At 42.8% G+C, this 14,896-nt stretch overlaps 1 protein-coding gene across 4 annotated transcripts in view; it reads right to left on the reverse strand.

Annotated features, from left to right (window-relative positions):
- Positions 1 to 14,896, reverse strand: part of TOM1L2 (target of myb1 like 2 membrane trafficking protein) — a 57,251-nt gene that overhangs the window by 33,939 nt on the left and 8,416 nt on the right. For 3 of the 4 annotated variants that reach the window (XM_032126092.1, XM_032126090.1, XM_032126089.1), the window contains exons 2-4: positions 4,156 to 4,240; positions 3,135 to 3,213; positions 1,395 to 1,544 (exon numbers count right to left, since the gene is read on the reverse strand). In XM_032126092.1, coding sequence (XP_031981983.1) covers positions 1,395 to 1,544; positions 3,135 to 3,213; positions 4,156 to 4,240 — 314 coding nt within the window. Of the gene's footprint in view, positions 1 to 1,394; positions 1,545 to 3,134; positions 3,214 to 4,155; positions 4,241 to 8,157; positions 8,379 to 14,896 lie in introns of all 4 variants that reach the window. The other variant, XM_032126091.1, reaches the window with a different exon arrangement.

Genomic DNA, 14,896 nt, shown 5'->3' on the forward strand with positions numbered 1-14,896 from the left:
GCATTTAGAACCCAGAGTGAGGCTTCTAGCTCTACTGCACTAAGTCTCCTCAGATAAAGCTGTTTAATTCACTGGGGCAATGACTGTGGCTTTCTGATTACGTTACAAACACTTCCATCTTAGCTGCATTCACGACTGGGAATCCATTTAAACCCAGGGCCCAGCAAAACCAGCATTCTCTACAACAACATGGAAACACACCCAGTTTCTCTTTATGGGACAGTTTTTAACCTCATCTCCTGGTCACTGCATGCATCCACTCTCCCACCAAACCAGGTGGAAACCTGAGGGCTCAGCCAGCTGCACAAGAATTGCCTTTAATAATTTCATTAATTTTGCTCTATTTTTTTAAAAACACCATAAAATCAGATCCCAGAAATAAAGGGACCCCACAGACCTTAACACAATGCCCACTAACTCCACCACCCTACCTATTTCCTGCTTGAAAATCACTTATTTACATTGTCATGCTCTAAGCATGCCCTATCCCTGTATCCAAATAACAAATAAAGCAGCAGAAATCCAAGTGCGTGCTTTGCCATAAAAATCAGAAGTATATCTGGCAAACGATGCTGCGCATTTGTAAATACCTCCCCACAAGGAACACTGCAGCAGGTTTATATCATTTTAAATACGCAGTGTCTTTTAGTCTCTGGTGTACGCAGTAGCCTGTGGAAGCTTAGTGATAAAGCTTCCTATAATTGTCAGATTTCCTCCAGGCAGGCACCAATGTTTCCTCATGTGTGGCTAATGGTTTGTGGAATTAACACGGCTGTTTATTGTTGTGCTGCACAGAAGGAGAAGTGGCAGACAAGCCCATGTCTGAACTTCCCACTGCAGGCAAGGATCTTGACAGCGTGCTTTTACTGCACAATAACCAGAGAAAAGACACCAAAACCATTTTAATTCCTATATGGTCATTTACTTTTCTATAACCATCTTTGAAAGGAATGCAGAATGCTTCCTAATGGAGGGAAACAGCTCCATTTTACGGTCAGGGAAACAGACACAGAAAGGCAAGTGTTCTGCAGCTGACACCAAAAGCACAATCCTCTGAAATCTCCTGGCCTCAGATGACAAGCCTATCACCAAGGCAAGTCTCCAGCTTCTAGATACGACTGTTAAATTGCAAAAGCATCCATTTATCTTTTATTAAATCCTCCTATTTTAGAGTGGTACCTCTCTAACTAGAATCCAGACAGTTCTCCCTGGATAAAATATCTGTGTGTGTGCATGTCTGCTTTTTCCCACCAATCTGGATATATTGTTTGAGTTTATATATAAAAAACTTGCCACATTTTTAACGATGACAGCATGTTTAGTGATGCGTAGCATTGAAGCAGACAGTCCTTATTTTAGGCAGCAACATATGGAAGCAGAGACAAGCTGTGTACCTGAATCAGTGCTAGGACTTTATCCTGTACAATAGTGGGGGGGTTGTTCTTGGGTGAGATGATTTTCACCAGAACGCCATCAATGAAGTCACGATTTGCCACCAAGACATGAAAGCGATGGCCACAGTTCTTCACACAGGTCTCCAACACCTATACACACAAAAAAACCCCAATATTCATTGTTGGAGCAAAGCTTGATCACACACAGAGCATCTGATTGTTTCATTTATTTTAAAGCTTTTGATGGGAGGTCAAGAAGATAGAGGGAAAATTACACTTTTACTTCTTCTCTTCTTCCCCAATTTTTCCAAAAAACTTCTTTTCTACACACATTCAGCTGTACCTCACCCACTGTTAACATATTGGGCATTTTTGTGATCCACCTTTCCTGTTTTCAAGGTAAAGAAATAGAAAGTTTCTTCATCTTCAAAGCAGAACTTTCCAGCCAGTGCAGCCGAACAGCCAAGTACACAGCAGCACATCAGGAGCAGGTAAGACAGAGGACATCCTGTCACAGTGAGATATTATCGTGCTGTGCCACTCCACCATTTTCTACGTGCCTGGAACACAGCTGGACCCAGTTGCTCCGAGCTATAAGCCATGTTTTAGAGTTGGGAATTCAGGTGAATGATCTTCACTCATTCAAAACACTCCCCAGTGAATGCTCTGACAGGTTATACTTTGACACATTTTCCCCCTGCAACCTAGCTGGAGGCACCTTCCACTTGCCATTCAACTGCCATGGAAGAACAGCTGTTGATTTCTCTCTGAAGAACATGATTAGCATGGAGATAAATCCAACACGTCACTTCTCCTTACAGCCATGCCTAATAACCACTGCGACTCTGTACTGAGGAGTCTGTAATTACTCTCCTCCTTCAGCTACTTTCATCAGCCATGATGACACGGGCTCATTCCTGATGGATTTCGCTCTTTCCTGCACAATGGATAATCTCATGGTTTGGACTTTGTTAATCTGTCAAAATGACAATCCAGGATAGGAAATGGCAAGAAGACAGAAAGTACGGTTACGCCTCGTCAGGGAGATGCAACAAGAGCTCTGTGAAAGAATCATACAGATCACCTCCCCACAGCAGGATAACTTGATCTAGTTACTGCTAGAGCCAGCCCAGCACCCCACTCAGGAGGACTGCACTACCCAGGAAACCTCCAGCTAAAGCCATCGGCAGGAAAGGTCACTGCTAAATTATCCCACACCTTAGCAGTGCTGCCTAAATGCACAGAATATAATTTACACTTTATTGAGTGAAATTAGATCAGCATAAATTAATGTATTGTCTCTTAGAGAGATTCATTCACAAGGGAAATTGTGCATCAGCTACTTATGAAGCTGAAAAGATAGCAAGTTCATCATCCTCACTTGCAGATATGCCCACAGCTGTTGCCTTGGAGTGGGGGAATGGTTGGACAAAGGGAAATGAGAGTAGAAAGGAAAACCTCAAAGAGTTGCAGACCCATTTGAGCTACTTTAACTTTCCTCAGTCAGTACTTGGGATGAATAAGAGCCACGAAAAGAAGCAGAAATCAATTGAGTCAGAAAACCGCTATGCAAAGCTTCCAGCAGCTCTCCCCAAGGAAGTGAGGAGGCAATTGGAGAGAAGAAAAGGGCAGAGCAGTGGCTGTTAAAGGAAATAGTGTGTACATTCAAGAGAGTGCCAGGAAGAGGAAAATGACAAAAGGGTTCTGCCCTTTGAGGCATTCCAGCCTGCCCCCACTCACCGTCAGCGCCAGCATGACCTCTCTGTAATTTTTGTTTCCATTCAGCCTCTTCTTCAGCGCTCGAATGGCATCCTTGGGCCTGAAGGAGAAACACACCATTTTAACAGACAGCTCAGACAGGCTTTTCAGATCCCATAAACTGTGGGAAAATGAATCCTTTGCCATTTCCAGCTGGACATAAGCATGTGGGTTAACTTCAGATTATTTGACTACAACCAAAACAGGGTCATGGAGAATTATGTGAGGAGACAAGGTATTACAGAAGTCAAGACTGGAGGAATGCCCCAAGTCTCCAAAAATCCAGGCTGTTGATTAGGCACGGAAGACTGAGAGCCACTCTGAAAAGCCCAGGGAATAAGAGCAGTGATCAGTTCTCCTGCAGACTGCAAGCAGCAAAGCTTTCTGGTGCTGAAGGAGGTGTGTCAGAAAAGCTGTCTATGCAAATAGCTGAAATTAAAGGCATTGCATACACCTACTGAAAAACAAACTTGGTACCCTCTCCAAGAAGGAGTTTTTCATGCCAGCCCTCCCAAGCAGAGACTGACCAGAGAAAGTATCGCAGAATCATTTGGGATGGAAAAGCCCTCTTAGATCATTGAGTCCATCCATTAACTCAGCACTAAGCCCACCACTACACCACGCCCCAAAATGCCACGCCCACACGTTTTTTGAATGCTTCCAGGAATGGTGGTTCCACCACTTTCCTGGACAGCCTGACCCAATGCCTGACCACTCTTTTCAGTGAAGAATTTTTTCCTAATAAATCATCTAAATAAGCTACTCTCCTGGCACAACTTGAGGCTATTTCCTCTTGTCCTGAGTCCCACAGGTACTGCATCATACAGAATTTTCTGAGAGCAGGAGAGGTCTAAGGAGCAGGAAAACCAAGCAACTGATCTGAAAACTGCATTTAAACCATGAGCATCTGCCCCCAACCTCACTGCACCTCCTCACATGCTGAGTACAGCTGGAGGAAGACTGTGTTCAGGGACCTTTCCAAGTCTGCTGAAATAGCACATACCCTTCTTCTGTCTCGTTGATAATGTCACAGATCTCCATGTTAAGTGTCCAGTCTTCACTCTGCAAAGAGCCATCTGTGGCCTTTTCTGTAAAGTAAAGAAAAATAAATCTTTTCACATCTTCCTGATTAGGTCTATGCCTCAATCCATCTTCAGTTACTCTGAGCTGAAACTATTCAGTAAAAGACAGGAAAAAAAATCCCTGCTGACAGTAAACAATGTCAATCCTTCCATCCTGGTTTTAGGGATCAGCATGGAGGTTTCCAGACAGAATCAATTATCCCTCCAGCCCACATAGATGGGCTGTTCTTCAAAGACTCCTGAATTCCTGGGAGAGTAGGAAAATGTCAGCTAATTCCAATTTAAACTCTTCAGATGCTGCATTGCTGGCAAGTTATGAGCTACGAAAATATCCCCTCAAACCAACATGACCTCCTCCCTGTTTTAGCAGATAATACCTCCACATGAACTGAGGGAGGAAAAATAGCAACCTGGAAACAGAATTCAAGGAATTCCAGCATGAAAAGACCCAGCAGTACATGAAAACATTTAGCACATAACAGTGCAGGTCATGATATCATGACATCTGTCCCATGCTATGTCCCTCTCCACACTGGGGCTCCATACACACCTCCCAAGCTCTGCCTTCCTCCCGACTCCTGAATCTTCCCTCACTATTTGTGTGGCAGGTTAAGTCACTCAGACATCACTCAAATCCCAGGGAGAGATGACCTACAGCACTGTGACAGTGGCAGATGCCAACTGTTGGCAGTTTAATTTATAGACATCTGCAAGAGTAGCATAACCATAACTTGTAGTAATCAGTTGACAAGAACTATTTCCTCCTTGGGATTTCCTCCTAAATCAATATAGTTCTGTCTAGCAGTGCCTGGAACATCCCTGGAAATTTTCACACTCCTCACTTGCAGCATTCAAATCCTATCTGCTACCCACAGTCAGGAATGATGTCAAGTTGAATGTAAAACCTGTCAGTAGAAAGACCTGAAAAGGGGACCTTCGAGCTGAGCATGACCTTCTCTAAATTAGTCTGGGTTTTTCTACAGAGCCCTGGCATCCAATGTTGGAAGGCAAAGAGGGTAAGCAAACCCACTTTTAAACACTTCAAAGCAGAAACAAAACCACGGGTACCATCTTCTCCAACTATCTTTCTGTCTTTACATCTGACCCCAATCTGTACCCCAGAACAAGGCAGATTTTGTTTGGAAAGTCCAGGCTCCAAGGACTTCACACATCTCTTTTTGTTTACCAACACCATTTTTTCCTATTAATATTTTCATCACTGTGACTGAGGATACAGATGCCCACAGGCCATAATTATGGGACATTATTTGGAGAAAGACAGTGCCTGGGTAATTCACGTTTCAGTGACTTATCTGCACCAAAATTGTGGTTAAAGCAGCTCCACCAAGGACAGCAATTACAGAAGTTTGAGACAAACCAGACAGCTATGCAAAACCCCAGAAGAGAGAGCTGAACAGAAGAGAGAGGACACCATAGAAAAGGAGATTATGGAACAGGAAAACATTTGTTACAGACCTTGCTTCCCATTCCGAGAAGCAGCACTGTAGGGCAGCCATTGGGGAGGGAATGGAGGCTGAAAATCTCCCAGCTGGATCTTTTTCAGCCGTCACCACCTCATGGTAAAGTTCACTTTGGTCAATAAAAATTCTTTCTGTTTGAGAGATGCACAGCTTCCATAATGTCCAATAAATACTGGACAGGTTACTGAGTATTTTTAATTTACTGCATTGACAGTGCAGGCAGAGCTGTTTAATGTTTTCTAGGATACAGGAATTTATCTTTGTGCAAAGCTACTTGTAAGAATCACTTTTATTAGTTGCTTTTTGTTCTTACACTGTACATAAGGTTTTATTGCTATAGAATGCGCTCTGCCTTCACCTCCGTATAGTCCTTATCGCTTAGAAAAACATTTTATTCAACATTCAGAGATATAAAAAAAAAAAATCACTACATCTGATCTGCTAGAGAAGGTGATCCCCAGAGCTGCAAAGGATTTACAAGTCAAATGCTCCAAAATAAGAGATTATGCCTTAAATAGAGAGTATTCCTGAAGCTGGGCACATGATTTGTTTCCTTAATCTTAAACTATATTAACAAATTTGTGTGTCCTTCACAGCATTTGGCATCAGGCAGCAACTTAGCAATGTTCAGACTCTGATCTGCTATAATCACTTTTTATATATGATTTTGGAAAATGCTGATCCTGCACAAAATTGTGCTGGCAGACAGTTCACTCACTGGTCTTGTAAAACGCAGAGAGTTAAGGTTTATTTTGACAAAATGTGGATATGGCAGCACTCCGCAGGTAAAAACTGTAATATTTTGGAGACGGCAGAGCAAAGAGATGCTGCTGCAGCACTGTACAGAGGTTAGCAATGGAATGCTCATCTGTGGTCTCCAATAACCTTGGTTGTATTCCCTTTCTGAGATACTTCAGGGAAAAAGAAATCCCCTTTCTCCCAAAAAACTTGGTTACTACCTTTTTATTTCTGCATTTCTGCATACACAGCTGAGACTGTGTGGGTTTAAGACATAACAGTTGTCTTCTTGAGAATTAGTTCTTTTCCCCTTGGGTAATTTTTAATTCGAGTAAGAGTCAGAAGTTAATTTTAGTCTCTTCTTCAGCAACAGAGAGCACACGAGCACTTGTCATCTAGAGTTGTGTGTCCTTTGTTGGGTGTGTGACCCAGATTTGCTGCTGCAGTGCTCTCTCAGCTGCACAAAGGAGTTCACTGGCCGCAGAGAAGGTTTGGGTGGGATTTGTCTGAAGAGCAGTATTGCGCTGCGACGAATTGAAAGCCTGCAGAGCTCTTCTAGAACCAAAACACAGGAGGTTGTAGTTCTGGATTTCTAGTGAAACAGCTCTGCCTGCACTCAGCTGTAAGAGGATCCCTACCCAACACAGCCAAAGTGCAATAAATTAAAAATACTCAATAACCTGTCCAGTATTTCATGGACATTTTGGAAGGCCCCTCCTCAAATAGCACCCAGATACGACTGACAAGATTAAACAGATTTTGGAAACGATCACAGAACAGCAAAGGAATGGCATGCAAGTCATGCAAATCCCCTTTGAAAGGAGTAATCAGTTCCTCGACCTCTTTCACACTCATTAAAGGGCATTGAAATGGCACCAGTTTGTTCACACAAGGACTCTGGAATGTGACCAAAGGATTCCAGGGTGCAGTAAGAAATGTTAAGAGGAAGGTGACAAGGAGGAGTTCCCCCTGAACTGAAGAGTTTGTGGCATAGTTTAATTGCATAACTGCCAGAAGGGCTGGCAGCTCCCAGCCTGGTGCCAAGGGCTCCTTGCACAGCTCCTGATTCGGGAGCAGCTCCGAGCACTGGGATAATGCCGGGTTTGTGTCTCACACAGCAACACGATACCATCAGTGAGATTATCAGAAAGTCTCTCTGAAACAAGATGCTATTGGTTCCCACCACGTGTCCCAAATTAAAGCATAAATGTTCTGGTGGGAAGAAAGACAATCTGGCACTCCACGCCTGACACACAGCAGACCTTGGGCACTGCATATGCACACACAGCATCAGCTTATCTGTAGTCTGCGAGGAAAAGGAGAAAAAATTGTGCTATTTTTTAAAATTCACACCTTTCCTCTAAGATCCAACTCTTGTGGCCACATTTCCATGCTCTGCCAAATGGCAGTATCAGCATTTCCCTGCTCACACTGAAATCCTGTATAATTTACAGCACTCAGAGGGTTCAGCAGTGTAAAGTTCCCAGTATAAACAGTCTCAGTGCACACACCCCCAGCCAAGCCTCTGCCCAAACAACCTGCTCTGACTGGAGATGTCACCACAAGGAAATCAGGTCAGAAATTCCCATACAGTCACCACGTAACAGGTTGTGCAGGGCAGGGCAGGAATTATCTTCTGAATGCAGGAAGAAAACAGAGGAACTTTCACCACCCATTCTGAAACCAGGTAAAAAGGGATCTCACCGAGAAAAACCAACAGTGCTTCTCCTCAAGAAGTTGCTCTCTGCCCTGTTCAATCCATACTACCGCTCCATGTGCATGTTTGTACAGCTGAGACTGGAATTCTGACTGCTAGAAGCACTGAGAGCAGCTACTCCAGCTGAATGATGACAGGACCAGGGTAAAAATCTCTCCAAAAGTCCATCTGTAAGTACCAATAAGTCTTTATGGTGCTGCAGAATGGTCTTGAGAGAAAAGGCAAAAGGGAAAGTTAAATGTGGCACTTGCTAGAAATAACATTAAATGAAAATAGCACAACTGCTGTTTTCTGTTGGAATATTAGAATCTCATGAATGAACAGATCTTTGTTTTCAGAGAACTCACAGTTTTCTCTCTTGGGTCTTCTCCAGATGTTGCTTCAGAGACTCTCAATTCATACATTTGGGACAAATTACACACACAAAATCACCTTCTATTTATGCAAGAAACATGCACACCAGTGCATCGCATTACAGAGATCCAAAACCAAGAAAGTTCCAAGTCCAAACTTCTCCCCTTCCTTCCAACAGTGTTTGGTGTTCAAATAGCATAAAACATCTTGGGTTTTGCAGTTGTTTTTCTTTTTTCTTTTTCGCTTGAAAGTTCAGAAGATTGCAGATCTTAGATCTTTGCCTTGTCTCTTAACAGTCCACCTGCCTACCAGCTGTGCTCCACCACTGAAATTAGTGAATCAAACAGTCAGATATGTTATATTTCACTCTGCATAACAGGGATCAGAAGAAGCCATAATATCAGCAGGTTTTTGCTTCCACCCTGCTGGTCCCCCTCCCTTCGGTGCAGTGTTGCTCTCTCAGAAGTGAGGGGAGTCAGCTGAGGGCAAAAGCAAAATGCTTTTATAGACTGGTCTTTCAGGAAAAAAGCAAGAGTTTTGCAAGGCGATGCAAACCAGACAAGATTGCTCAAATGAACGAGACAATGATATCTCTGAGCTGTAGCCTATAGAACTGTTTTACACTTTAAAGCATCATTACATTTTGTGACTGCAGTTGTCTCTCTTGGATTCAATAACTCATCAGTGATCTACACAGCACCATCAATAAGATCTGGGGAAAGACCATACAGAGGCTATGGAAACATGTTTCAGCTGTCCAAGCAAAATGAAGGTAAGACCAAAGACCCTCAGCACTCACAAAGCTGCTGAGTTCAAGGCATCTCACTTGGGAGACAGAGACACTCAAACAACACACTTGGATACTACTGGACCCAACAGTCTATTCTTGTTTCTCTATATTTGCTTTCAGAAAGACAGTCACGGCCACTTAGACATTATGGTAACCAACAGGAGGATTGTTCCTTTTTATCAAAACGCTCCTATTAAAATATAAATGTGACTCATTCAAAATTCAAGATCAAAACTCAGCTCTGGAGTGACTTACTCATAAAACCCTGCCAGCTTCTTTGTTAGAGCGCACAGCTCCAAGAGCATTTTTCAATTAGCCACCTCACTGCTCCAAGTCCTTTTTCTACATTCCTTATTTCACACTGCTCTGAAAATGCTGAGCTTCACACTTCCAAGGAAAAAGCCAGTCAGCTAGAACAAACGGGCTCAATCTGAACAGCAAAGCACTACAGAAAACGTGATTTGGGTTGGACTGCTGCAGCACTGGCCATCCACTTGTCATGACTACTGTGATTTTTCACTTGGTTTTTAGCTATGCTTACATTGAAACTCTTTGGGATCGTTCATCGTTTTGCCAAAGTTTCTGGTGCTGAATAAATGAATAGTTGGTAATAGCTGCAGAGTCTATGTTAAAATAAAATAATGACACACCGTGGACATGCACATGCGCAGTCCTAATGAGTATTTAGCTCGAGTGCTGTTGGAAGGCACAGCAGTAAACTGGGAACTGTCATTTTCTCCAATTAACTTTCAGGCTTTCTTCTTTTTGAAGGTGCCACCCAAATGCCAAACTTCCTCCAACCTGCTTTCCAGATCACACATACCTGCAATCATGAATATATAGTACGTAATTACTGTGCCTTTTTAAGGACCTCATGGTAGTCACAGTCATGCTACAACATTCTCGTGATTTAGACAGGCTGCAGAAAAAACATCACCCACCATCTCCCACAAATTCAGCCTCTCAGGAGAAGGAAACTCCAGGTGATTAACTGAGCATAGCTGCACTGCAGTTTCAGAAACAGAGCAAGGTGAATGGATTAATACATATTAAACAAGTATTAACAGCTGTACAACAAAGAAGAGTTTTCTTTCATACTCAGATCACAGCTTCACCTGAACAAAAAGAAAACCAAAACAGAAAGTCTTATAATAATATCAGAGCACGCAAGGGAGCATATCAGCATGGCTCGCTTAGTTATCACAGCTCAAAGGTCTTGATACATTTGCAGGGTGTAAAACCAGCCAGACCTTCCCGTCTGCTATTGTATTGCACAAAAAAAGGCCTGGCAGGAGAACCTGGTCTAGGCAGCTTCTGTACTCAGATGTCTTTCATCTGAGGCATAAATGGTGGTTTAGTCACAGTCCTTAAAAGCATTTGGAAGCTGGATCCCAAGCAGAACGGTGTGTTTCTATACAATACAGACTTTTGTTATGAATCTTCACCCTGAAGTTCCCCCATCAGCAGAAATTGTTGCTGCTGACAGCAAACTCCACTGAATGACGTGTATGTAAGTTGCTCTCTTCCAAAACAGATGGCAGAGAGACACTATTGCTTCTTTAAAACACAGTGAAACCCATCTGACTTCTCCATTCTACACAGCTTTAGAAACAAAGCACAGAAAAACACCTTCCTCCCATGCCTTGACACTCATTAGAGCTCACATGTTGACCCATGTACTGTAAATAGCTGTCCTTCAGAGCGAGGTCATACACAAGCAGCTCCCAGCCCATCAAGCCATTTGCATGATTCAGAGGCACTTTTCCCCAAAATTCAGCCTGCACTGCACGTTTCCTCATCTCTTTTAGCAGTGACCTTGGCTAGATTCCCACCTCGCTGCCAACCCACGATATTCAGATGATGGTGGTACTTTACGATTGACAAACAGGGTCCTGCTCATGTCAGGAATCGATACGCCAAAGCCTTCAATCAGAAATGTCAAAGCAGTTTTAAAATCTATGCCCTGTATTAATGGATTTTAATGGATTTGAATGGAGATGTTTGATTTACTGTAGGGGAGCAACAAATCAATGATCCTTTATGACATGTCACATCTCGTGACAGTGTCCCCTCGTCCTGTTGTGTCGGGGGGATGATGACTTGCCACTTCACAGACATCTGTGATCTATTAGGCAACACTTTCAGTAGTTTAATATCATCCCACTCTGGGTGTCCATCTTTCTTCTCTGGATGAGAGGCATGAAAGCATAAATTAAAACCTCCTGGGTGATGAAATGGTCTCCTTCAGATTTGCCTTTTCTAAATTTAACTGCGACTGCTGCGATGTGTTCATATGATTCTGTGTGGGAGAATTTAGCAGCACAGCGTTGTTTAAACAGGTCAGTGCATCAGGCTGGTTATCCAAATCTCCTCCTCCTTTGAACACTGTCCAGCAGCCAGTGTTTTATAAAAAACCACTGACATTTAGTCACTTCCATAGCCAGAACTTAGATTGTAGCCCGCCACTTGCCATGGAGAAACTTGTTTTAGTTTCTCCATGGAATTTGGATGATTGGAGCGGGCTACCTCATTCCTTTACTTGGGCTACCAGTTCCTTAACTGAGAATCTCAGGTATTAAAGCACTGACATGCTGGATGAGTAACATCTGTTAATTAACACTAGAAATACCAAATTTCTTAGCAGCCGAGTCTTTGGCTCTCCCCCACCAAAAAAAACCCACCAAAAAACTGGAAAAGAAGCTCAAAAAAATATCATTTCCCAAACACTCATTAGTAGCTGAGAACTATGCACACATACAACCCCAATAATCCAAAAACAACAATTGCATTAATTTTTCCTAATGCCAAAAAAATCAACTGCTAAAAAAAGAGCAGACTCCATTCATTTTATCTGCCTTAACTTATGAATCTGAGAGAAGGAGGCAGCTGAAAGTAGGGAAAGTAGGCAGAGAGGTATCACAATTCCATATCCCAGCAGCACAACATGCTGTAATCACCATCAAGAGCAAGGAGGTGTCCTGATCTGTGATTATCTGCCACATTCAGGACTTCAACAGCATCCAGTAATTACAGGTGAGCCCAAAAAAAAAAGACTTTATGAAAAGTTATGGATGATCAGTGTGTCAGTGAGCTATATTTGAAATCTATCAGCTCTTGATGGCCAATTTTGTACTACATGAGTAAAGCAAGTTCTAATAACTCACTTGGGACTTCACTCCAGTACTTACAAGCTACGTGCTTTTCATATTCATAAAATAAAACTAATTGCCTTTCATGGATGAAATGTTCTAAGAATTTTTAATCCACATCAGCTGCAAACTCTAAAAATCCATCCCTATGTATTTCAAACTCCCCCTCCCACCTGCTCACTTGTAACATGTTTGCTGCAAACAAACTATGAGGCAGAGAGAATCATCATGCTCCTACATCAGTATTATTTGTATTATTTTTTACAGGTTACTCCTAAAATCAGTTGCCCACATTCTCACATGCTTAAAATAAACTGAAAATACTATTTAGTGAGGGGAAAAAATAGGCAAAATCTCCCATTCCTACAAGGAGGCAGTTACAAGAACAAGTTTACTCCTTTGCTGCAGCGTGCTGTACAAGATTTTTATGCAAGTGTCCATACATGATAATTAAAACGTGTTATGAATGAAATGACACAACACTTGCAGTAACTTCCACGTGCATGTTCCCACCTCCAGCTCTCCTACATATCTACAACTACGAAGGTGAGAGCTGCATCCTCTGGAAAACCACAATTATCCCACATGTACAGTGAACTAGACAGAGGAATCTGCAGCTTTTGAGGGTTGACGGGCCGTGTTTTCTAGCGTGAAAGCTTCAGTTTGCATTTCAGTTTTTCAGCCTTCCCTTGCACTGCTCTACAGGATGGCAGCAGGCCTGTGCAAGAGGCAGCAAGCTCCACTCCTACCCCAGATCTCCAATATCTCCATGGCTTGAGGATCAGTGTCTGGAATACACTAAGTGTTTTCACCACGGGAGGAGGGGAGAGTTGGCTCCTCTTCCACTTGGTGACAAGAATTACTTTTGCCAATGTTGTGGTCACTGAAGGGCCCCATTGCCAGCTGCCCATTCCAAGAAGCCAGGCTTGCTATGTCTGCAGAAGCTTAGTAGATAAACACTTCCCAGCAATCTCCTCAGGAAACCCGAGTGCAAATCAGGCAACAGCAATAACAAGATACATGTGTGCAATCCCATCTTGGGGGATGAGAAATGTGGATTTCTTGGTCTTTAGTAACCCTACTAAAAATTCTGTTCCATTTTTACAGCCCTGTTTCTCATGTGCCATTGCTGTAGATAAGCCTGAAAAAGACTGATAAATAGAAAATGTAAATACCAGAAGTTTAGGTCAAGTATGCAAATGCCTGTTTCTGAGACTGTCATTTTAATTTTCCCTTAAGTCCCCATTCACCAACTTGTGTTATCTAGGCACATGACTTTGTAAATTCTTCAGGTCAGGAGCTGTCCCAATCCATTTCACGTTCTGCTGCAATTGCCTGTACTACATCATACCATTAGTGTGGCAAAATTAATAAAAATGTAAATGTATCAGGGGATTGCAGCGTAATTTTGGAAAATACTGGTTTAACTGTCTTGGACAGTTAAAATTCTAACTAGAACAGATTTTGAGCAAGGCTTACAAACAGTTTGGCTTATTTAACACGTGCAGCAGGGAAGCAAACCCCCAGCAAATGAAATAGGCTGCTCTGGTGCTGAGTACGGATGGGAGGGTAACTTTCCCAGTGCGAACACATGCAATCTTCTGGAATCTGCAGAGAACCAGTTCCTGCTTGGGAAAGCCATGAGGACCAGCAGCCTGCCCTGTTCACTGTGACCAGCCCAATGACAGAGCTTCACCAGCTCTGGCCAAGGTCAGCTTCTCCTGGGCATTCCCTCCTGTTTCTGGGTGAATCACGACTTTCTCCACTTCCTTTGGGTTTAATGTTCATGTACACTGTGCACGTCCTTCCTCTGAGCCCAGCAGCAGCTCCCTAAGCAACCAACAACTGCGTAATGCTGCTTTTAATGAAAGGGAGCCTTTAGAGGTGCAAAGGCTGAGCGAGGCTGCACCACTCCAGCTCCCTCCTGGTGATCACCGACAGCCAGGAGATGATTCTGCATCCAAACTGAGCTTTGCTTTAAGCAATGCTACACGTGAAATACCTCATTACCCACATCAAGACTCCAGGCAATACCCATTAAGGAACCTGGTAGGAAAAGGGGTTTTTCTACTCACTGGCTATGCCAAGTCATTGGCATGGATAGGGATTTAAAAGGCAGTTTTAATTATAGTAGGTAAAACCCACAGATGATCAAGCTGCAGTGTCAGAAAACCATCAGAACTGAACACTGACCCATTTGGGTTGTTTGCTGAACTTTAATCACTTTCCAAGTCTGACAGCTGCTCAAACTTAATTGCTCATTACACTTGTAAATAAAAACTGATCTCACTCTCTGATTAGCCAACCATCTTATAGTTGCCATAACAACTTCTTGTCTAATAAGTGATTTCAGATTTACCATTATTTGTACTAGCAGAAAATTTCACAAAGGTCTGAGTTCGCTCTTTTCACCAAAATACCCTTCTAATTAAA

Source organism: Corvus moneduloides, chromosome 16 (assembly GCF_009650955.1).
Source record: "Corvus moneduloides isolate bCorMon1 chromosome 16, bCorMon1.pri, whole genome shotgun sequence".
Classification (NCBI taxonomy): Eukaryota; Metazoa; Chordata; class Aves; order Passeriformes; family Corvidae; genus Corvus; species Corvus moneduloides.